This window comes from Pygocentrus nattereri, chromosome 9 (genome assembly GCF_015220715.1).
Source record: "Pygocentrus nattereri isolate fPygNat1 chromosome 9, fPygNat1.pri, whole genome shotgun sequence".
Lineage (NCBI taxonomy): Eukaryota > Metazoa > Chordata > Actinopteri > Characiformes > Serrasalmidae > Pygocentrus > Pygocentrus nattereri.
This window is the reverse complement of record NC_051219.1, coordinates 40,509,869-40,533,487: the sequence shown is the minus strand read 5'-3', so window position 1 is coordinate 40,533,487 and position 23,619 is coordinate 40,509,869. Positions and strand designations below refer to the sequence as shown.

The window sequence follows — 23,619 nt, the reverse complement described above, 5'->3', positions numbered from 1 at the left end:
AATAAAGTCCTGGAGATGAGACGGGGTGTGTGGAGTCAGTACAACTTGAATTAGGTTGTAATTTAATATAATTTCAGGGGATTACGGTTCAGTTATGTTCCCCTGACTAAAGGCACTGAGATGTACCCTTGAGGGAACCACCCCAGTGACAAGAGGGAACTGCCCCAGTGACAGTTTACTGCCTTCTTCCTGAGAGTGTATAATTGTGACTATGACAGACAGCATAAACAAAGCCCAACAAACTGCCTTGCCGAATAACAGATCTGAGGGCAGGTACTATACGTGTATATACAGAAAGGACAAGCATGCATACATGAACATTCTAATCGGCATAGAAATCTGTGGCAGATCTTATAAAGTGTTATGTACCCAAACACTGTATTATGCAACACAATATTTTGCAAAACCATCAAGCCGCTGACAGCCTCTCTCTCTCTCTCTCTCTCTGAAACTATGGCTGCTAAGACCACAAGCTTAATAAAGCTGCCGTCACCGGCCCTGTTACGACTTGAAAAAGAGGCCGTACTTGGCTGTGTGTAGATCAGGTGCTGTTCTGCTTCTTGAGTTGCACACACTGTATCCACACACACACATGCACAGCTGTATAGGCATGAGGGGATTAAAGGCTGTATCCTCTGTTTTACGGGACATTAGGAGCCTTATGTGCAGGCGTGCCTTACACGGCTGTCAAAAGTTTGGGAACACCCCACTTTCAAAGCGCTTTTATCACATAAGAACAGGTTTTCTGTGTTTTACCAGGGTCTTAGGAATAATGCCATACCGCACATAGTTCACCCCTCTGATGCGAAGTCAACACTCATCAAGCTTTTCAGCTGTTCAAACCACCTTTGGACCAAAAGATGCTCAGCACGAGCTTTAAACAATAGTTTGGAAAAGTGGCATTATTTGGGCAAAACCTGCTCTTCCAAGACGCATGAAGCCCACGATCCAGAGGATCAGCAAATAGCTACGTTAGTTAACCTCGAGCAGATACTTTCTTACATAAAGCTGCTCTACGAAATATATGAAGAGTGTGCGCTGCTGTGAGTCTTTAAAAATCGGCGGTGTTGGGTTGGCCCTTGCGGGTGTTTTTCACACTGTGTCATATCTATTTACAGGCTATCATCACACAATTATTGACATTTACAGCATTTGGCAGACGGCCTACCTAGCAGGTGGAATTGGAGACGACTAAATTGGAGAGAAAATTGGGTAAAAAAATAAAAAAAACAACAACTTTGAAAAGCAATGATGAAAAAACAAACGGTAAAACTTAAAAAGTTAATTATGGGGCTCCCGAGTGGTGCAACCGTCTAAGCGCTGGCCCCTGTCATCAGGAGATCACGAGTTCGATCCCTGGTGATGCTACAGCCATCCATAGCTGGGAGTCTAAGAGAGCACAACTGGCCTCGCTCTCTCTTCTCCTCCCATCACTCAATGCGATGTTAGTCGGCGCAGGTGTCTGTTGGCTGAAATAACAGATCTGTCGGTTGCTGCTGTCCTTCAAGCGGGTTCGGCTGTCACGTGACGTTGCGTGAGCGGCAGTTTGAAAAGAAGCGGTGGCTGGTTTCACAGGTCTCGGAGGAAGCCTGTGCTGCCTTCACCCTCCTAGCATTGATAGTATCGTGTGATTGGGGGAGTCCTAACTAGCGTGTGGAATTGGAGATGAGAAAATTGGGTAAAAAAAAAAAAAAAGTCAAACGTTACTTGGACAACTTTACAGGTGTTACAATGATATTCTTTTTAAAAAAGGTTCAGGTAGACTGCTATTTTACAGCAACGTCATCTGCACCTTTTGACAGAAATCATACAGATATTTCTTGAGATAAAGTTCTTATAAATAAAAGGAATATATAAAGATAAATAACTCACAGTAAGAGCCAGGCTAAAGCACAGCCTCGACACATATCACTACCGAAACACAACAGCCGTGTCTGAAACTGTACCCTAATTCCTATGAAGTGAACTATTTTGGGGTTCTGCCTTTTTGAAGTGATGTCCAAAAACACAGTGGGGAAGATCCAGAACACTCAAACAACCCCACAATGCACCACAATAAGCAGTGTGCAACCGATGAACCCTAGCAGATAGGAGATACTTGACATAGGAGATACTCACCAATGTAGGATTAGTGAGCCTAGCTACAGTGGCAGAGTCTCCTAGGAGCTCTCTCCAGACCTTCTCACGTGTGCAGTCAAACTCAGGGGTTATACTGGAGGCATGATTTTTATAGTGATTACACGACAGGATTTGCTGTCGCACAGATATGAGCAAACGCGCATGACGTAGTGTCCGAAATTGTTTTCTACCGTCATCCGTTTTGTTCAGTATGTTCAATATAGTGGTCCAGATTTTCATATGTAGGCTACAGTGATTAGGGGACCATTTCAGATGTAGCAAAACAGTTTTAGTCCATGGGCGGAGCCTTATTTTAGCCACACCCCTGCATCTTAGAGCACGAAGTGAGACTGCATCCCCGTCCCTCATGGACACATCGTGAGCAGTTAGATCCCAGTGTTTTAATGTAAATGTGACCCAAAGTCTGAAAATCAGTGAGTGACCTTAAAAACTGTCACTATTAAAACATATTTTCTGCAATAAAGTAAATGTTTCTGTATTTCAACAAAAAATATTATGACTTCATGTCTGTACAACTGCTGTAAAAAAAGCTGTGCTTGCCTGTCATGTACTGTCTAGCGCAGGGGTCAGCATCACACAGCTCTGGAGCATGATGTCCTTTTCAGTAAAATAAAGCTCTGTTGATCGTTCAACAATAAATTGTCTTATACACTGGAGTTAATGTAGAACTGCTAATTCACCCTTTAACCCTGTAGACTGGTGCGCACACTGCTGGTCACCATAGCAACACAGCAACATCAATCTGGCCTAGTTAGTAGCTAACAAAAAAGCATAGAAAAAGATTTTAAGATGAAAATAAATCATTTGGAGATGAATGGACTCATTTGTGTTTATAATCACTCCAGATCGTTTCCTGATACGTTTAATCTGCAACAAGAAAATGGCAATGACCGTCTGTACAGGCCTCCTAGGTTAGAATGGTCATAGGAACTGTTGCTGAGTCAGCGAAAAGTCTTTCACTCGTTTGAATTGACATCACACTGCTGGAAACAGACAGAGTGACTAAAGATTCTACTAGGTTTTTCCTTATAGCATCATCATTTAGTCACAGGGCCATCACATCAGAGGATAGTCTTCAGAAGAGGTGGGTTTAGTGCAGACACTGGAGTGTGTATGTTTGTGGGAACAATGCAGGCCGCTGTCGCATTTCTGGAATCTTGGAATGCCAGACATCTTTCACGCCACAGCTGTGCTGCAGAAAACCACAGGACTTGCCAACTCTCGTACACACACACACACACACACACACACACACACACACACACACACACACACACACACACACACACACACACACACTCACTCACCCAGTATGAGTATACTAATATTCAACTGTGCCAGGATAGACTGCCAATGTCCATCCAACCCTGACACTGACAAAGTTTTCAAAAACAAAAGTTGTTTTACCAGTAATCATAAACAGGAAAATCATAAATTTATATAAGACTTTTACAGGTATACTTGCCCAACACACACAACAAAATCAGGCACCTAAGTACATTATTCAAAACTATTTATCTGGGCAATGTGTGAGTTTTGCATCTATATAATATTAGAATACTTTTTTGTATTATTGTATTCACTTTTATTTATTATTCTAACATTAATATTTTTTGCACAAATACACACTTACATATTTTAGCGCAAACAATTTTTTTTCCTTTAAAATGCCAAGGAATGTAAAACTGTGTTTACACTGGCATTGTTAAATAAGCACTACTTAACTAAATAAACACTTAAATGAACACTGTCTCCTAAATTTGCAATAAAGGACAGTAAACTGCCTAGTTCCAAAATCCTAATCTGTTACATAACAGTCTTGCCTCATTAATATTTATGCCCCTAAAATTCATGCCGGACTCTGCTCTAGCCCTCAAGTTTCATAAAGAACAAACGACAATGTAGCAACAGCAATGAAAATGGCAGACTATGTGCAGAAATGTACCGCTCCACACTGTGATGGGGATGCTTGTACCTTTTATATCCTTGAATCAAACTGTCAATGGTCACGGTTGATGTTCTTCTTTAAATGTTCCGTTCCACCTTAAATGCTACAGATTGTACAGGTGCCAAGATGTAACCATTTAAGGTGGAATGGAAAATTCGCTAAACAAGCTGGAAATAGGTAGCCAGTTTCAGCTCCTACACCTTTAACAGGATTCTGGACAGCTTCGATTTAAAGTTGCGAGTTTGATCTGCACATTTTATTAGAAAGTTTCTCAAACTTTGGACAGTATTGAGCAGGTTTCACTCCGCAGTTGACTCTGAAGACAGGACCAGTTCCAACTTCATTAGCAACGCAACATGCAAGTAATTTATCAAGTGATTCTGTCCACATTTTGCTCACCTTAAATGAAAGCTTCATAGAGAGCTAACAACAGCAATTTACTTTGTGTTGCTGTCGGGATCAAAAGCAAGTTGCTAGTATAGGTAAATTAGTTACCAGCGAGCTCCACGTAACTACCATAGCTAAGTAAACAGAATCTTATCTTATCTTATTTACACAGGTCATTACAACATGTTGCTTCTGTGTGAGCCATCACAGTGCCTCACTGTAAACCAGTGAATGTAAACCAGAACTCCACCAGAGAAAGGGGGGAACAGCTTGTTTGATTCTAGGGTGAAATCATAAGGTTGTAAATGGGAGTGAAAAACTGCATCTGGGCATTTTTGCCCTGACCAAAGTCACACACCTTCTCCAATTGTACTACAAAAGGAAATATTAGTCTGCCAGTTACATCATAATGTGTCTATTTCATCCATGCCAGGAGTTTGGCCCCCTGGCTTCGCGCACTTTATTTACAGTACGGGAAACACTGGATTAAAAGAAAACACAGGTCTCCAACAATCTACTCTCATTCAGTATCTCCTGCCTGTTTAACTTCGAACCTAAGCAGCCCACTATCTCCTAACACATCGCCTCTGCTTCAGTATTCCCAAAGCAGAATAACACAACACTCCCCAAACATTGCTGCTCCACACAAGTATCATCCTGTAGTAGCATAATTCATCAGTGCGCTGGTCAAGTCCTCACTCCTTTACAATTTGAACAATACGTCTCTATGGGTGTGAATGTGCTTCACTGGATTCATTTGCTGAATGGAACCATTCATAGACAACGACATCAAAAATGGCGTTTTCATATTTCAACATTCAAGTGGAAATCAGTTGCATTCTGTTGTAGCCATTGCTGTGCGGTTGGACGTTTTTCAGAACAACGGCAAAAATCCCATTCAACCTAAAGAGACATCGGAATTACCGCAACAAACACTTATACAAGTGTGAAAGGCCATAATTATACAGACACAGCAGTGCTGGAGTCTTAAACACTGTGTCCACTCACTGTCCACTCTATTAGACGCACCTACTTTGTTGATCCCATTTGTAGATGTAAAGTCAGAGACGACAGCTCATCTGCTGCTGCAGAGTTTGTTGGTCATCCTCTAGTCCTTCCTCAGTGGTCACAGGACACTGCCTATAGTATGGCTGGATAGTTTTGGACTATTGTCAGTCCAGCAGTGACACTAAGGTGATTAAAAACTCCAGCAGCACTCCGACCAGGGATCCGCTCCGACCAGGGAACACACCACCACCAGGTCAGTGTTCGGATAAAGGAGGTGTAATTTCTTTGGCATGCAGTCGAGCTAACGTTAGCATGAAGGCAAATTCATTGTCATTTCCCACCTTACTAACTTTGACTTTCTACAACAGTCCAGCTCAGAAGTGCAGCATTTTATTTTCTGAATAGCTGAATATATTTATTACAAAGCTTAATAGAACTACAAACTAGGCCGGTCATAATCAGGAACTACTAACTGACCATTCATTGCCATATAAAAAACTGCTATTAACAATTTAACTGTCTTTTATGCCCCTGTTTTCAAGTATTACAGTAGTGGGGTGTATATTTTGGTTTGTCCATCTGAATTTACACGACCAAATCATAAGGCTAATTATTCAGTAACTGCATGAAATAAATACATTTTTATTTTATTTTATTTATTTATTTTTTGGAAAAGCTCCCCTCAAATTAACAGAATTAGCCAAAAATCTTTGTATTGTTTTATAAAAATAATGTTTCCAGAGCAGATCACTGAAGAGACGGCGTCTGTTTATAGTTTAGAGCCCAGATTTGGGGAAAAACGACTTTCAGTAGAAAAACAAAGTTCAGCTTCTTTTATTATAAGGGTTTAAAATGACGTCACCGTCTATTAGACTGGAGAGAAGAGCTACAGCCTCACACGACACCCAGCTTCTGAATGGAGCTTATGGAATATGAAGGTTATGAAGAACATGACGCAGTGCGTTTTGGAACCACCGGTGTTTTCCAGGAGTTTAAGAGGCTACTAACTGCCAATACTCAATAGCTCCAAACAAAAACACCTCGAGCTCAAACAAACAAACATTCCTATCTGCTGCCCTCTTGAGGGGGTTTAACACCCGTCTGAATTTAGAACCTTTGTTTTGGTCTTAATGAACGTGTTTTCTGTTTTCTTTTATTTACATGTATTTGCTTCAACCTAACTGATGAAACGAAGCCTAATGACATAAACACTAATAATACATCACAGTAAAAGCTGACAACTAGGAAAAATAACCACAGTCAGTGTAAATAATCAATCAGACGATTATGTAATAATACTAGTGGTAGCATTTGTGCAGTATTAGGCCTGTGCAGTACTGACATTAAATGCAATGTGCATTGACGTCATCAAATATCATGAAGACTAGATATAGAAATTATAAAATTATAATGACAAATAAAAAAATGATAAAATAATGTAAAGTGTGCTTTTCTCTGGACTTCCGACTTTTTTTCTGGTTGTGAAAACAGAAACCCAACTAACCTCTCCTTTAAGCACATAGCAAAATATTAGATTACTCCTTTCACTGTAAAAGCTGACAACTAGGAAAAATGACCGCAGTCAGCGTAGAAAATTGCAATCAGGCGATTACGTAATAATTGTGAAAAGCCTAATAAAAGGTAAAAGTATGTTTGTTATAAAGTCTAGTATTAATCTGATGCACACTGTGACAGATGTACCTGTATTTGTTGACAACTGTGTCCGTCACATTCACAGCGCACTGCTTCAAATGAGGGGCTGAATGCCATTCAATTATGTTGCCCTGCACACATTCGGTTTTAATGTGTTTTGAACACAGTCAATAAAATGTATTGGACTTTGGCCTGTTGTCTTGAAGGAAATGAATTTGGATGAGTTTGAGCAGTGCTTTCATTTGAGGCATCATTCTGAAGAATCATTCTGAATCAAATCTGAAGATTTTTTGTTAGTTCCTATAATGTCAGTATACCACCAACTGTGGGCCCAAGCAAATTCCACATGAAAGCATAGCATTTTGACGCTTTGAGGCAGATACAGAAAGTGGCTATTTTGGCAGTTATTTGCTGTTAATAATAGGATTCCTCAGTGCTGTTGTTAAGCTCGACAGCCAAAAATGAACAGATTTTTATTTAGTTTGCCTCACAAGCGTTTTTGAACATGAAAACAAAGATACAAGAATATACACTGACTGACCACATCATTAAGTAGACCTAATGGTTCTTCAAGGGTTCTTCAGTAAGGACTATGCTCCTATACACCACCAAAAGGGTTCACTGTTACAAGCTTGACAACAGAAGAACCCTTTTTGGTGCTGTATAGAACTTTTTCCAAAACGGTTCTGTATAGAACCATACACAACATCTGAAGATGTTTCCACAGGCAAATGGATCTTTGAATCTCCATATTTCCATCCATCTTTTTAAAGAGTCTAATTGCATCTACACTCAGTATCCTGTTAATCAGCTCTATTTACTGTACAGATGCACTTCGTAGCTCTACAGTTACAGACTGTAGTCCATCTGTTTCTCGGCATAACTTGTTACACTGTTCTTCTGTGTTAGTGTGTGTTGCGCTGGTATGAGTGGATCAGACACAGCAGTGCTGCTGGAGTTTTAAACACTGTGTCCACTCACTGACCTCTTTATCAGACACCCCGATCTTTTAGATAGTGATAGAAAACAGAGTAGCATGTGAAAAGCTCCTATCCTAACGTTTCACTCTCACTGGTGCCCACATGCCTGCTGTGTAACTCCTCAGGCGTCTGATTTATATATATATATATATAGACACACACACACACACACACACACACACACACACACACACACACACACACACACACACACACACGTATGTTAGAACTTACTTTGTTTTAATAACCCCCATGATGCCTCATTGAATGCATTCACTGCTTTCTTTTATTCACATTTACTGCCTTAACCTAAAGCACTCAAATCACATTTAGTTTGCTGCTGCATGGCATTCAAATCTAACAATTGTGGAAAATGACTGCAATCATTTTAAATAATTACTAGCATTTCAAATAATTGAGATCATCTTAAATAACTGCAGTTACATGATCATGTAACAGCTGTGACCGGCCTAGTAAAGTATATATAAATATAGTGCTGCTTTTAAAACATTTTAGAAGTTCTTGTCACGCCAAGTGAGTAAAGTTCAGACACAAGGACTCGGGCCATGATGTTCCGACGCACATTCTGTGCCACACAAACACACTTCAGAAAGGCGGAGAGAGCGAGAGCAAGCGACAGATGGGGAGTGTGTGAGAGAGAGAGGAAGAGAGAGAGACGGAGAGAGCAAGGGTACAGTTGGACATTCCCCATTAGAGTAATTAAGAAGAAAAAGAGATTGTAAAAAGAAAACTCCTCCTTCTGTTAACCTCCGCGCCCCCCCTCACTCGAAACGAGAACTCTGTGGAGGGGAAATGCCCCCCCTGTTTCCAGTATGCACCCGTTAACCCTGTAACCACACACATAAACACACACACACACACACACACACACACACACACACACACACACACACACACACACACACACACACACACACACAGCAATCACTACGCTCCTACACTCCCGAAATCTGAAGCCACTGGAGCTAGTCCGGTTTGTCAAACAGACAGACACACACACACACAGTCCCGTCAGACGGATGACTGCTGTGTATTGTGAGTCAGACAGATTAGGTTCATAAGGCTAAATATCAAAGACTGCGATCAACAGAGCATGAAGTTTTCTACGAAAGCACTCCAAAGCACTTGGGAGTGCTTTCTGCACATTGGGACTTTTACTTTGTAACAAATTTTGCCTGAAACAACCTCCAGTGCACTACTTGCAGCATTTGTGAGGCACAAGCCCAATTCCAATGAAGTTGGGACGTTGTGTAAAACATAAATAAAAACAGAATACAATGATTTGCAAATCCTTTTCAACCTGTATTCAATTGAATACACTACAAAGACAAGATATTTAATGTTCAAATGGATAAACTTTATTGTTTTTTGCAAATATTCACTCCTTTTGAATTTGATGCCTGCAACACATTCCAAAGAAGTTGGGACAGTGGCTTGTTTACCACTGTGTTACATCACCTTTCCTTTTAACAACACTCAGTAAGCGTTTGGGAACTGAGGACACTAATTGTTGAAGCTTTGTAGGTGGAATTCTTTCTCATGATTTTCCATGATTTCCAAAAACAATTTGAAATGTGGACTCCTCAGACCACAGGACACTTTTCCACTTTGCGTCAGTCCATCTCAGATGAGCTCGGGCCCAGAGAAGCCGGCGGCGTTTCTGGGTGGTGTTGATATGTGGCTTCGCGTTGCATGGCAGAGTTTTAACTTGTACTTGTAGATGGAGCGACGAACTGAGTTCACTGACAGTGGTTTTCTGAAATGTTCCTGAGCCCATGTGGGAATATCCGTTACAGAATGATGTGGGTTTTTAATGCAGCGCCGTCTGAGGGATCGAAGGTCACGGGCATTCAATGTTGGTTTTCTGCCTTGCTGCTTACTTGCAGAGATTTCTCCAGATTCTCTGAATCTTTTGATGATATTATGGACTGTAGATGATGAAATCCCTAAATTCCTTGCAATTCCACATTCAGAAACGTTGTTTTTAAACTGTTGGACTATTTGCTCACGCAGTTGTTCACAAAGTGGTGAACCTCGCCCCGTCCTTGCTTGTGAACGACTAAGCCTTTCAGGGATGCTCCCTTTATCATCATCAATCATGACACTCACCTGTTTCCAATTAACCCGTTCACCTGAGGAATGTTCCAAACAGGTGTTTTTTGAGCATTCCTCAACTTGCCCAGTCTTTTGTTGCCCCTGTCCCAACTTGTGAATGTTTTACAAGTTTCTGTAGCGTCACTATTTCACTGACAGTGGACAGAAGCGAATTCCACATGTAATCCCAATGAGGAGCTCAACAGTTGTGAAACTGTGCAAACCCAAACATTCAGAAGTGGACTGCTATGAGCAAGAGTGCAAGAGTTTGTGTACTGCGGGTCACTTCGCTGGACATCTAGCTAATAAGTCTAGCAGATAAACCAGACAAAACTAAACTGCCATGAGTTTATGTCATGGCGAATGATTAAGAATACATTCTTTCAAGAAGCGAGCAGAGTTCTATGAGAGGAGAAGAGGTGGAGGTGGGGTTAAAGGGTTTAGGGGGTCCTCGTTTCCTTCATTTGTTTTTCCTAAGGGACTGGAAGGGCCCCTCTGAAAAAAAAAAAGCCAGAGAGAGAAAGAGAGAGAGAGAGCGAGAGAGAGAGAGAGAGAGCTACTAGGAACAAACTGGAGACCCAGTGACACTTCCTTAGAGCTCCCAGCATTCCTTGCATGTTTGCAGCAATGTCTTTCAACTACAAGACCACTCCCCCTACACACACACACACACACACACACACACAGTGATACAGCCAGGCCAGGGGGCTCTTCTCAGAAGTAAATCACACAGGGGTCATTTTGTACAGGACACAAGAACCATGAACAACAGGAAGGAAACCTTGCAGTTATCTGGCCTTTCATACTGACCACTGCACACTGATAACACCCTAACTACTCCATATATGCACAGCACATACATACATACACAGCTGGATTTTAAATTTCCTGCACTTTAACCCCTTTGCCTTGGAGAAGCTATGCCTAAAAGTGGCTGGTTGGCTATATTTTTATATCTCAGACTATTTTCTATTTAATGAATTTGTGTAAAACATAAATAAAAACAGAATAGAATGATTTGCAAATCCTTTTCAACCTGTATTCAATTGAATCCACTACAAAGACAAGATATTTAATGTTCAAACGGATAAACTTTATTGTTTTTGCAAATATTCACTAATTTTGAATTTGATGCCTGTTGGGACAGGGGCGTGTTTACCACTGTGTTACATCACCTTTCCTTTTAACAACACTCAGTGAGCGTTTGGGAACTGAGGACACTGATTGTTGAAGCTTTGTAGGTGGAATTCTTTCCCATTCTTGCTTGATGTACAACTTCTAACTATATATATAGTTAAAAAGCAGCTCCTGGTTTGACCAATCAGTGCTCAGTAAATTGAGCTAATGATATAATTGATGATATTAACGAGTCTCTGTGGCGGCTGTGAAGGTGTCAAGGAAAAATATGGACCCAAGAAATTCTTGTTACTTTTTATTGTTTTTATGTTTAATTGAATTATGAATACGACTTTATTCTAAGGTATATTGTGATAAACTCACTGCTGAGGTAAACCGTTTAAAAATTTGCTTAAATTTTCGCATAGTACTGTATATACATATACACAAAACCAATTTTCAGTTTTTGACATCATTTGAAAATGCCTGTTGCTCTTTACACTGTGTAAATTTCATGAAGGATCAAAAGAAACAGCCCAAAATGACTTGGAAAAAAGTCTGGTCCCACTGACTTACATTAAAACTAAAGTGTTTTTCCTTTTCCTGTAAATCATTTTGCAATATAAAAAGTAAAATAAACAGAAGATATGTGGGAGAACAGTGAATAAAATCGCTACTTTTGCCTTGTAGACATCACAACGCCTGGCTCCTGTCAGGCCCACTGTATTGAAATCTGAGTCGATAAGTTTGTCTACAAAGCACCAAACCACATCAAAACACAAACCTTTTGAAAAATCAGTGGAATTCCCCTTTAACACTGCAGGTGAACTGTAGTTTATGTATAAGATCTAGTAAAAAGGGGTCCCAGAAAAGATGGCTAGTTATAATCAATATCACTTTCCAAAACCTATGAGGTTAGAATCAGGAGTACAAGACCACTGCAGGGTGTTGTGCATCTTTGCGGTAATATAAATACTGCAAAGAACAAGCTAATAAAGCTGTGCTCATATCACAGTATGCAGGTTTCCTATTACTGTTGCAGATTTCTGTAAACAGTCATGCTTGGGATCGAGCACATACATAAAGTACTGCTTCAGTTATTCAATTACTCCTCCAGCAACCCCTGACCACATCCTCAAAGCGTCAATTGAGGGTACATGTAGAGGCCGTTCATCAATGCCAGCGCTAGCTAAAGAGCCGCACGGCCCTTCAAAAGCACAGCGGGATCATGCAGAACAGAATCTACATTATGGAGAAGTGGTAAGAACGAAGTTGCATAGAGGCCACCTGTCAACTTCTCTTCAAAGCTGCGAGTGTGAAAGAGCCCGACGTATTAGCATCTCTCGCTCACAGTAACCCGGAGAAGCACACATGCTGAGTGAATCCAGTCCATGCTAAACTGTGGGCAGCCAGTGCTGCTGAGGGCAGACCAACATTATTATGAGCAAGAAGAAAGTGGTGGAGTCCTCCTCTTTTACTGGCACAAGGAAAATACAAGGAGGAATCCCACTGAAAGAGCTATTATCGAGGTTGTTAGTATTTTCCACATTTTAGAACAACGGAAATACTTCATATCGCTGCTGTCGGAAGAAAAATCTTGTATCTCCATAAGTATCTTCATGAGTTCTCAGGAGAAGGAAAAAAACTTACTTTATATTTAACGCAAGGTGCTGCAAGAAAATCATATTGTTTAAAGATGAAAAGATCCCAGACTCGACGACAATGTCACGATTGGCCCCTCCCAGACATCCATGTGCTTGTGTTTCTTCGCAGTCGTCCACGTGCTTCCTTGTTTTGAGTTCTTTGTCATGCCCCCTTGTTTTCTTGACTCTGCCCCTGATTGGTTACACCTGTTTTCCACCTGTGACGTGTTTTCTGTCGTTATGTGTTGATGTGGTTTCATTTAGGCTGTATATTTGATTTACGAGATTCTCGTGTAGTGTTTACCCGTTTCCGTTTACCATGTCTAAATCCCATTCGATCCGTGCTGGCTATACGACCCTGGACTGTTATGACTATGACCCTGGATTTGCCCTGCTCGATTATCTCAGCGTATGCGTCCGCCTCATCATCGCTCCCCAGCGTTACAGAGAATACATTTACAACCACAGAACCTTTGACCACTGGTTCAATGGTTCTTTGTTTCAACGTTTATTTTCAATGTGCATTGCTATGATTTTTATGTCCACCAGCAAGTGAGCACCTCGTGTTACATACGTTATGACAGGCTCTAGGCTCAGGCCGTGAATGTGTGTGTAATGTATAATAATGAGACCATAACTGCATAAAGTTATTAATAGCAAATTCAATGTATATTATACAACTGTATGGTGAAATCACCAGTTTGCTATCAGGCTTGGCCAAGTACTGTGCAAACATTTAGGCTCCTGTGAAATTGAAATTAAGCTGAAATTAAAGCTGTGAAGCTGAAATTAAAAGCAATCTGGGAATTTAATAAGCATTTATTTGTTTAGACATAATAATAAGTGGTAGGTTTATGTATCTATCCAGGATAATCTATAGTTGTTATCCAGTACCTGGTTAGTCTAATCAATAGATTGATAGATTGATCTCTATTGTCATTGTTAAAAAGCATGAAAAACCATTTAGCAGCTCTAGAACTGACAGCAAAGACATGAACAAAAAGAAATAAAGATAAATAAGGCCACATACATGAATATAAATACAGTAAGATTGAAAAAAAAAACATATTTCTCCAAAATGGTAACTTTACAGGAGAAGGAAAAAATCAATGTAAGTCAGTGGAACCAGACTTTTTTTCCCAAGTCATTTTGGGCCATTTCTTTAAGCCCATTCAACATGGCACACAATGATCAGGCACCATCAACAGGCATTTTCAGATGATGTCAGAAATGGAGATACGAGGTTTTCTTCTGACAGCAGCGATATACAAATACACTGGTGCAAAATTAAATGATATGTAGTGAAAAATGAAAGATATCTCAGTCTTGGTCTAACCCCAGAGAGGGATGGGAGGAGGGACATACACATAGAACTACCTGTGGAAAGAAGCTGTTTTTTAATCTGTTTAAGCTGTTTTTCCTCTAATCGGAGAGAACAAGTGATGTTCAGGGTGAGTAGGGTCAACTGAAATACTGCTGGCTTTATTTAGGAGTCGGCCAGTGTAAATGTGATCAATAATTAATTACATTCATTTGTGATGGCGATGGAATTTAACAAATCAATGCAGTGGCTGGGGACAACATCTGGAACCAAACTTTGTCCCTCAAACAAGCTCACAAGATATAAACTATCCAAAATAAGAAACGTTTTTCAAACTTTTCCAAAATAAGAAATATTTGTTACTTTTTAACATTATTCATGTTTATCTTAGGGGTGGGCAATATCACAATATTTTATCGTTAATGTGATTAATTATGAGTATACGGTGTACATTATCAGTACTTAAAGAGCACTGCCAGACTAAATTTCATTACAGATTCAGCATTATTAGGCCTGTTTAATTGGATTTAGTGCAGGGCAGCTTGTAAAACATTGATTACAAATCACTGCAGTTCGAGGTTTATTATTATGACTATTATTATTATTATTATAGTATTTTTGTATGTCCCACTATAGATTCTAATTTGGCTGTTCCAACATATTAAATCTCAGAAAATTACACAGTAAAAAATCAAATCAACTTGAAAAATGACTTCATCTGGTAACAAGTAAAATGAACTAGTTTGATTCAGCCTAAATAAACACTATGAATGATCTTTTTTTTAAAAATCAAAGTCAAGTCAAAGTTTATTTATATAGCACTTTTTACAACAGGTGTTATCGCAAAGAAGCTTTACAGAAAGATTCAGGTCTGAGATCTTTTTACAGTGTATATATTGTGATGTATGTCATGTAAAAATGTCTTGATCGTGACACGGATATGCATTTTGCCATATCGTCCCTAGTTTATCTGCATCTGTTCTAATGTTATATAATATTGTACACTGCTATTGCCAAGATAGACAATGTGCTTAGGTGCCTTAGACTTTTACATACAATGAACATACATTAGCAACCAACAGAATCTACTGAACCTTGATTGTGTTCAGCATCAGCTGATAAGCTGGTAGTTTACAGAATGTGTGAAGTAGCCGCACACAGTTCAGGAGGTTCAGCGTGAAAATGAAAGAGAGACGTCAATGATTGACACTGTTCAGCAAGGCCATCTGAGCTGCAAAGGCAAAATCACACACGCACACACACAGTAGATCTACTCATTTTCTTTTGGACCAAGACAGCGGAAACCAATGCACACACACACTCTCTCTGTCTATCTCCCGCTTTTTCCAAGCAGCTGGCCTACATGCTGCCAAGCCTCACTGGGCCAGGTGCTGCTCTCTCTCTCTCTCTCTCTCTCTCTCTCTCTGCAGATGGGAAAAGAGGAAAGGGCTTCATTTCTTTAGTAGTTGCTAGGACTGTCCTGTCTACTGTCTCCCCTCTAAGATACTGTCAGTTAACCAACAGCAAGCATTTTACTGTTGTCGGAACAAAACCTCCAAAATTGTAACTTTACAGGAGAAGGAAAAAACCGACTTTACTTTTAATGTAAGTCAATGGAACCAGACTTTTTTCGAACTCATTTTAAGCCGTTTCTTTTGGTCCCTTCATCATGAAATTTAGACAAAATAATGTAAATTAGGTCAAAAACTGAAAAATGACAAAAACAAAAAAACCTGACAAAAACGGAGATACAAGGTTTTGTATCGATTTATCGATTTATTTCTTTATGCATGTATTTACGTATCTCTGCAAATGGAAATTTGGACCATGCAGCTCGTGACTTAGCACATAATGTTGGACATAACCTGCACATAATGCATAACATGTTTATGTTCAAACATCATCCGAAATTTGTAAAGCTGACTCTGCAAATAGTCAGACAGAGTTTTGCTTACAGTAAGGCCTGTGTGTGGAAAAAAACACAATATATGGTTGAACTGACTTCACTAACAACAATAAAGCTCTAACTGCAACACTATTACTATGTTCGCTCCCATGTCCGCTTCGGAGTTAGGAAGTGTCTAAAAATGACAGGAAGAAATCTACTTCTACTGATGCTTCCAGCAGCATTCCGGATATGCTTAAAGAGATACTACTACAACTACTGTACTACTAATTATAACACAAGGAAACCCTAAGGCCATTCCAGACTCGGAACTTAAATGAAATTTATCCTTATAATAATGTTTGTATTTTACCTCTGGAAGTATTACAGCACTATTCTTGCTTCATTGCTAAGTTAAGGATTGAAGCAGAAGGGTTAAATTCATGAAATGCCCAGTGGAAAATTGGCCAATCAGGAATTGTTTCTGTGGTATCTAGGTAGATATAGCTAAGTGAGTTCCCCCATTGGTTAAGACTTGAACACACTAGATTAATCATCACCATAATTACAAAATCACAGAGGAATCAATTAATCACATTTTGGATTTTCAGCAGGTGTGAACACACACACTAGGGGGCAGTGAGCACACTTGCCCGGAGCGGTGGGCGCCCGGGGAGCAGTTGGGGGTTAGGTGTCTTGATCAAGGACACCTCAGTCATGGACTGTCGGCCCTGGGGATCGAACCGGCGACCTTCCAGTCACAGGGCCAGATCCCTAACCTCCAGCCCACGACTGCCCCACTTTATACTGTTTCACCCTTGTTACTATCACTGTCCTGTGCTGTGTGACTGCTACATGTCCTTCGGGATGCATGAAGTATCTATCTGTCTGTCTGTCTTGTCATCATTTAACCATACGAACTGGGTTTAGGCTGCTTTACCCACCTCTCTTTCTATTTTATACCTGAAATGAATGTTTTTTATGAACCACCAGTGAATGAGCTTTTCCCATCACTTTGGCTGTTACCGTGGGAAATCAGTTAACTTTTGCCGGACACAGGCCTGGGTATGGATGGCCCTAGCAGTCCCTCAGCTCAGTGAAGATGGTGCAGGAGGCACCAAGGATTCTTGTTGTAATAGAAACATCTGTGCTGATACCACAAACCTGATTACCCACATCCTCGTAGTCTAACGCAACACCCATATTATTACTAGCTGTCTCTGTCTCTGTCTCTCTCTCGCTCTCTCTCTCCTGTTGCTATCTGGTGTTGGCTGAATTCCACAGCACTATCAGCCTCTTACTGAACCCTTCACTCTCAATGCTGCAGAGACTTGCTAGTGAAACTGGAATCCGCTGCAACCATGCGCATGTTTGTGTGGTTTTGTGTCAGTGCCTGAAAGAGTGCTTCAGACTAACGTTGATAATTAGGCTCAAGTTCATGTGGACGTCGACGTTCTCTTACCGTGGCTGTCATCTTGTCACTTTCCGCCATGATAGCGGAGGAGTACTTGTTGGATGGCATCACGCTTCTCTTTGAATTTCCTTCCCTTTTCTTGTTCTCAAGCCTGTAAAATAATAAGCATACATAAATAACACTAATAACAATACAAAAATAATATATTATAATAAACATCTAGAGCTGAAAGCTACTATTATAGTCAAATCCTCAGACATACAATGGCCCTTAAATGTAGAGTTGTTACCGTAATTTTGCAATACTATGTGGACGCAATTACAATGAAACAATGAATAATAAAGTCATAATTGTGTAACATGCTATGGAATTAACTCATTACATAGTTAATGTAATTATACTTACACTTGACTTACTTTATACATTTGTATCATCTAAGCTTCCAACTTCAAACAATGACAAAAACATGGCAAAAATGTTAATGATGTTTTTTCTTTCCATTAAATTTCTCCTGTTTCATTGAACTATGAGTGATAAAAGATTAATATCTTTTTTGAGCTTTGCATTACTGATTCATGCTGATACATTACATTACAATACGCCATAATACGCTTTTCTAGGCATATCGTGGACTTAAAAATCACTTCCCGACTGCACGTTTGCTCCTGTTTGACTGAATTGAAATGCTGAATACAAGTAACTGATGTAATAACTGCAACTTCTAACAGTCAAGCCTAGTTCTGGAAAACTTTGGCAGATTTTCCACAGAAAACGCCTTTTCATATCTATGTTTAGAAAATCTTTAAGCCCTGCAGCTATTTCCACATCTGACCAGTTAACAGAGTGCTCAAGGCCACAAAGTCCTTCAAATACAAGCTGAGGGGAAAAATCACACAAACAGAAACCAGACGTTTCAACCTCAACCTGCTAGAATGTCCTTAGAAGTCTATCAGTGAGTGCTGGGACTGCACCTGAGCTGTAAATGAGCAGACCCTCGGATTCACAGGTATGCAGAGGTCACCAAAGCTACTGACCTGAGAAGACATGTTTCTTCCCTAGGAATGTTAATGGTAATGATTTGCCCAGGCAAGGCTGCCCCCCGATCAGCCCATGCGTGGCCTCTACCTGGAGACCATGTTATTTCAACTAAGTAAACACTGCTCCTAAAGACGCCTACTTAAAATGTACATTATTCATGTCTTCTGCTGGCAGACAGGCCTCGCCTGGCCCATCAACCAACGTCAGACATGAATAACAATTGACACAGTGAAAGAAGTCTGTAAATGAGTCGGAGTCGGGGTGGAGTTGCTAGGCCACCACCCCGAATAACAATCACACCGCTTTGCCAATACAGATCTACCTGATAAGGAGGGATTGCAATGACGGCTAAAATAAACTGATAACTTAAATCACAGATTGTTAAACTTAATAGTATGCAAATAACAGATGTATGCAAAAGTTTGGGCACCCCTAAGCAAAGGAGATGTTTTGTGAAAAATAAAAAGAAGTGAAAAATAAGTTAACACATTCTCTACAGAGAACACTCCTGCACATTTTAACCCACAACTGCTGTTAATTTGCTGAATTTATCATATTGGTAATTAATTCAAATATAAGAAGTGGCCTGTGCAAAAGTTAGGGCACATTTATATATATATATATATTCAAACTCTGATATATCAATAAAAATATATTTTAGACTGAATAAAACAAAAATAGAGAAAGTTTAACTTTTGTTTATTCTGTGTGGCTTGCATAAGGGTGACCAGTACTTGATCATTTGGTTGATTTCCTGACTTAGAATGTTTCTGCTTTATGTGATTAAACATACTATCCACTAAATCACCTACAGAACAACACTAAGTAGTCATGAATGTACACTTTATGCCATCTTTTTTGGTGTGAAACACTTACACAGTGTCTTAACACTAAGTGCGGCTAGGCGATATGGCAAAAATGTCATTGAATCCCTTAAAATCCCAGACTTATTACATACCAAGGCTTATTATCCAGTAACTACAGAGACTTTAACGCAAACTAGCTGAGGTTATAGAACATGCAATGAAACCTTGGGTCCACCAGTGGGCCCTGGCCATTTATGGGGTTGATGAGGTTCAATAAGTTGGAGCAGTTCCGCAAGATTATTCTCTTTGTAATAACTAACAACATGTTCAACATGCTCAGGAAAGTATTGTGTTTTAATTTATGACGATAGCGATAAACATTGCCATACTGCCTAGCTTTATTCTTCGTTTCACGCTCGATCAAAAAACAAAAATCGGTTTACTCCACACTACACATGCTTTGTTCTAACACCTGATTACTAATACTCAACAAATACTTCATAAATACTAATTATTGAGTACTATGAGCTACTTTGAGTTCAGGTATCTCTGTATCTGCGCCTGTCACTAAAATTAATGGCATTACGCTGTCTGAGACAAGACATCTGATGAAACAGGGCCTGTTAGCTCAAGAAAAACAAGTCTGCCCGGCTGAGCGTCTGAGGTGCTGAAAGTTTTAGCTGGCGTGCTACTGGTACTTGTCAAGGTGAAGAAGTGCCAGAGCTGCAGAGCACAACAGAAAGGAGCAGCGCTTCTCTTTGTGTGCCTGGGCAAACCGTGTGGGGGGCTGGGTGGGCAGAAAGCACGCGTGATTGGTGACTGTGTAGAACTTCAAACCCTTTTCGCTCCTCTGCCTGTGACACGGTCGAAAAACAGATCGTTCGTGAACTTCGTTCAATTATGCTGCACATGTCCCATATCATAGAGTTACCATATGTACTCAACATAAAATGCGCTTGGAATTATGCTGAAGTAACGTCAACATAATTGTAGTTAGTAAGTCAGAAGAAATGTTACACACACACACACACACATGGTTACCTTAACAAACCCCTACACCCTGCCAAAACACAGGACATAAAGCAACCAGGTACATTCTGTAAGCACAACATAAACACTAACTCACACAAACATACATACAGAGCGTAGTCTGGGCAGCTGGAGCTCATTACATGACTTATGATGTTTAAGAATTCTTTATGTAGATGCATAAACACACATAAACCAGCCTTGGGGGATTTAGTTTCCAGAAATGTTGGGATGAACACCGTAATCCACATTTAGTTATGAAATACTGCGTGTGAGCATCGCAGCATAACCACATAGCGCACAAAGTTAATACAATTACTAGACCTGGCATTTATGATCATATTTACTATTAACGTGATACAATACATCACCATAAGTCACAATACACTCTCAGAAATAAAGGTACTAAACTGTCACTCTTGCCACTGGAGTGGGACCCTCAAGGGTGCATCTCAGTACCTTTAGTCAGAGCATAACTGAACCATAATCCACCTAAATGATGTTTTCTAAGCTGGACTCCACACACCACGTCTCGTCTCCAGGCGTTTATTTTATTGATCTGTTTTAAAACATTCGCTTATGAAAAGGTACAAATACGAACTTTTCACCTGGAAAAACTTATTTAAGGTTCACAATCAGACCTTAAGACCACTGTTGTACCTTTGAGGGAAAACTTACATTATTTGTACCTTGATGAACGATAAATGTACCTGGACAGAACCTTCATTTCTAACAGTGTATGCTTTTCTGAGCATGTCGTAGATATCGCCAGTACTTAAAAATCTCTTCCTAACTTCATATTGGATTAAAAAGAGAGTACAACCAGTTTAATTGGATTTAATGTGGCAGTGCATGAAATGTTCAATAAGAGTAGTTGGATTACTATTTTTTGTGGAACTATTTTTTTCTGTTCTAACTTATTAGATGTCATAAAAAATGAATATGATGCATTGTGTATTGTAGAAAACTTTCTGAAGTATTGTGATATTACACTTTGCCAGAGCTCCTACCAACAATAATTACCATGTAATTACCTTGGCTAGCTTGTAACATTACTTAATAATTTGTAATTTGTAATGTGTACTGTATTCTTCCCAGGCGACAAATAACACCATTAACCACATGAACCTGAAGGACCTGCCTCATTTGAATATGCCACCAGAGTAGTTATGTCATGTGTGCATTGCCGCCGGCAACAGGAATATCGTTTTATCAATTTCAGCATGGAGCTAGAGGTTTCTATGCACTTCTGCACCACAGCGCACACACACACACTCACATACACACACACACACATGCTCCTTGGCCCACAGCGAGAGAGCATCTGTGAAGGTGAATGAGTGAATGTGAGAATACAATGAGAGGCCACATCAAAAGGTGGAAGCCTGAGTGACAGAGATTAGGGGCTGAACCTAAAAGGAGGGGTTTTCTGTGAATGCAGTGTGTGTGTGTGTCTGTGTGTGCGCGCGTGAATGTGTAATCACGTGTAGGTGTGTGTGCGTGTAAGAAGAAAGGTATAAAAAACAGAGACATTTAGATCCAGGCCGGCATCTCCTGCAACAACCAGGAACATCTAAGAAATGAGGGCTCACTCAAGGAAAACTGAAATCCTGCACTGAAAGAAGTTCAAACTTCATCTCACAATTTCTTCTACTGTTATACTTCCATACTCCACTGAACAGAGTTGAAATCATCTAAATGCCTTAATTCAGCCTCGGCTTTTCTTAAACTAGTGGCCCAAAACTTCCAGAAAACTTCTGGAAATCTTCTTAAATAATGTCTTGCAACTTGGGCTGCCTGATCTTGGAAGCACTAATGACCCCCCCCCCCCCCAATAATAAAATGAGCTCCACTTCAGGATCACAGAGAGTTTCATAACACATGAATGTCAACATGAAGAAAACAGGAAGGTACTAAGTATGCGCTTAAAGGTAAAGTCCCTGAGCACCGCTTCTTAAGAAGTGCTCTCCGCACCTGGCCAACAGCCACCGTGCAAAAGCAGTAATTCCCCAGTGCCCCAACTGCACTGCACACTGTGCATAATTTCACAATAATACCATAATTTAATTTTGTCCTAGTGTTTGTTAATTAGATGGATTCATATAAAAAAACTAAAGTGTTTATCTTTAATGCTATTCAAAGTAAAATAGTGGTAAACCCAACAAAGCATGTTTTCTCTGGGGGATTAAATGGCCTTAAATGGTCAAGCCCCACAAACGGGCACATAGTTTTACTACACACTTCTATAATGACTTCTATAAGGACAGCTCAACCAGTTTGCATTGGAGCCCCTGTAGTTACAGAATTAAAAGCTTTAGTATGTAATAAGCCTGGGGTTTTAAGGGGTTAAAATCCATTCATGGCAGGAGTACACACAGGTTTTGGGCCAAGACCTCTCAAAACTACTGTAAAAAAAGTGTAGGGGAGCTTTGGGAGGCATTAAAAGCTTCGGGTTCCTTTGACCACCACTGTACACAGACCCATTAAGAACCTTCTAGAGAAGAAGTCTTCTCTAGAATGATGCATATGACATCAGACTACTCTGAATGGCCGTTTACACCTTAACAAATTTTGAAAAAAAGTAAAAAAAGAGGAATTCCCCTTTTACAGTAAAAACTGAGAGTGCACTCCACGTTGGCCCAAGTGTTTAAAGAATCGAGCGCCCGGTTCACTGACTCCCAAGTCAAGTTCAGCTTCTCTGATTCGGTGCAGTGAGGGAGTCTGATGTCGCAGACTTGGAAAGCAAAAGGCACAAAGACATAAAGAGGAGGCCAGTTAGAGGTCTACACAGAGGCAGACGCCAGCCTGTGGACGCTAACGTTACACTTAGGCTCCGTTTTGATCGGATCATCGAGAAGAATCGGTTCAAGCAAGCGATTCGAGATTCGCGATTCGCGGCGCGTCAGCAGCCGACCAATGCAAAACTTTTGCACGGGTTTAAAACTTTGACTTGTTGTTTTTTTCTTGGTTTGCTCATATGTTTACAGATTAAACTGCCTATCTAGACTGATAAACGTGCTAAATAAAGCGGGGGTGTTTTCAGGCATTGTTTGAAGTGAAAACATCGCCTTTTATCTCTGTTTTACCTCTGAATTGCGCTGAAACAGGGTCACCTGCCCATAGTAGCTGTGATCAGC

At 40.2% G+C, this 23,619-nt stretch overlaps 1 protein-coding gene across 1 annotated transcript in view; it reads right to left on the bottom strand.

The window, feature by feature from the left end:
* dnmt3bb.1 (DNA (cytosine-5-)-methyltransferase 3 beta, duplicate b.1) overlaps positions 1-23,619 on the bottom strand; it is a 65,248-nt gene that overhangs the window by 40,054 nt on the left and 1,575 nt on the right. Inside the window, exon 2 of the mRNA XM_017710904.2 lies at positions 17,658-17,760. Coding sequence (XP_017566393.1) covers positions 17,658-17,717 — 60 coding nt within the window. The 5' untranslated portion in view covers positions 17,718-17,760. The remainder of the gene's footprint in view (positions 1-17,657; positions 17,761-23,619) is intronic.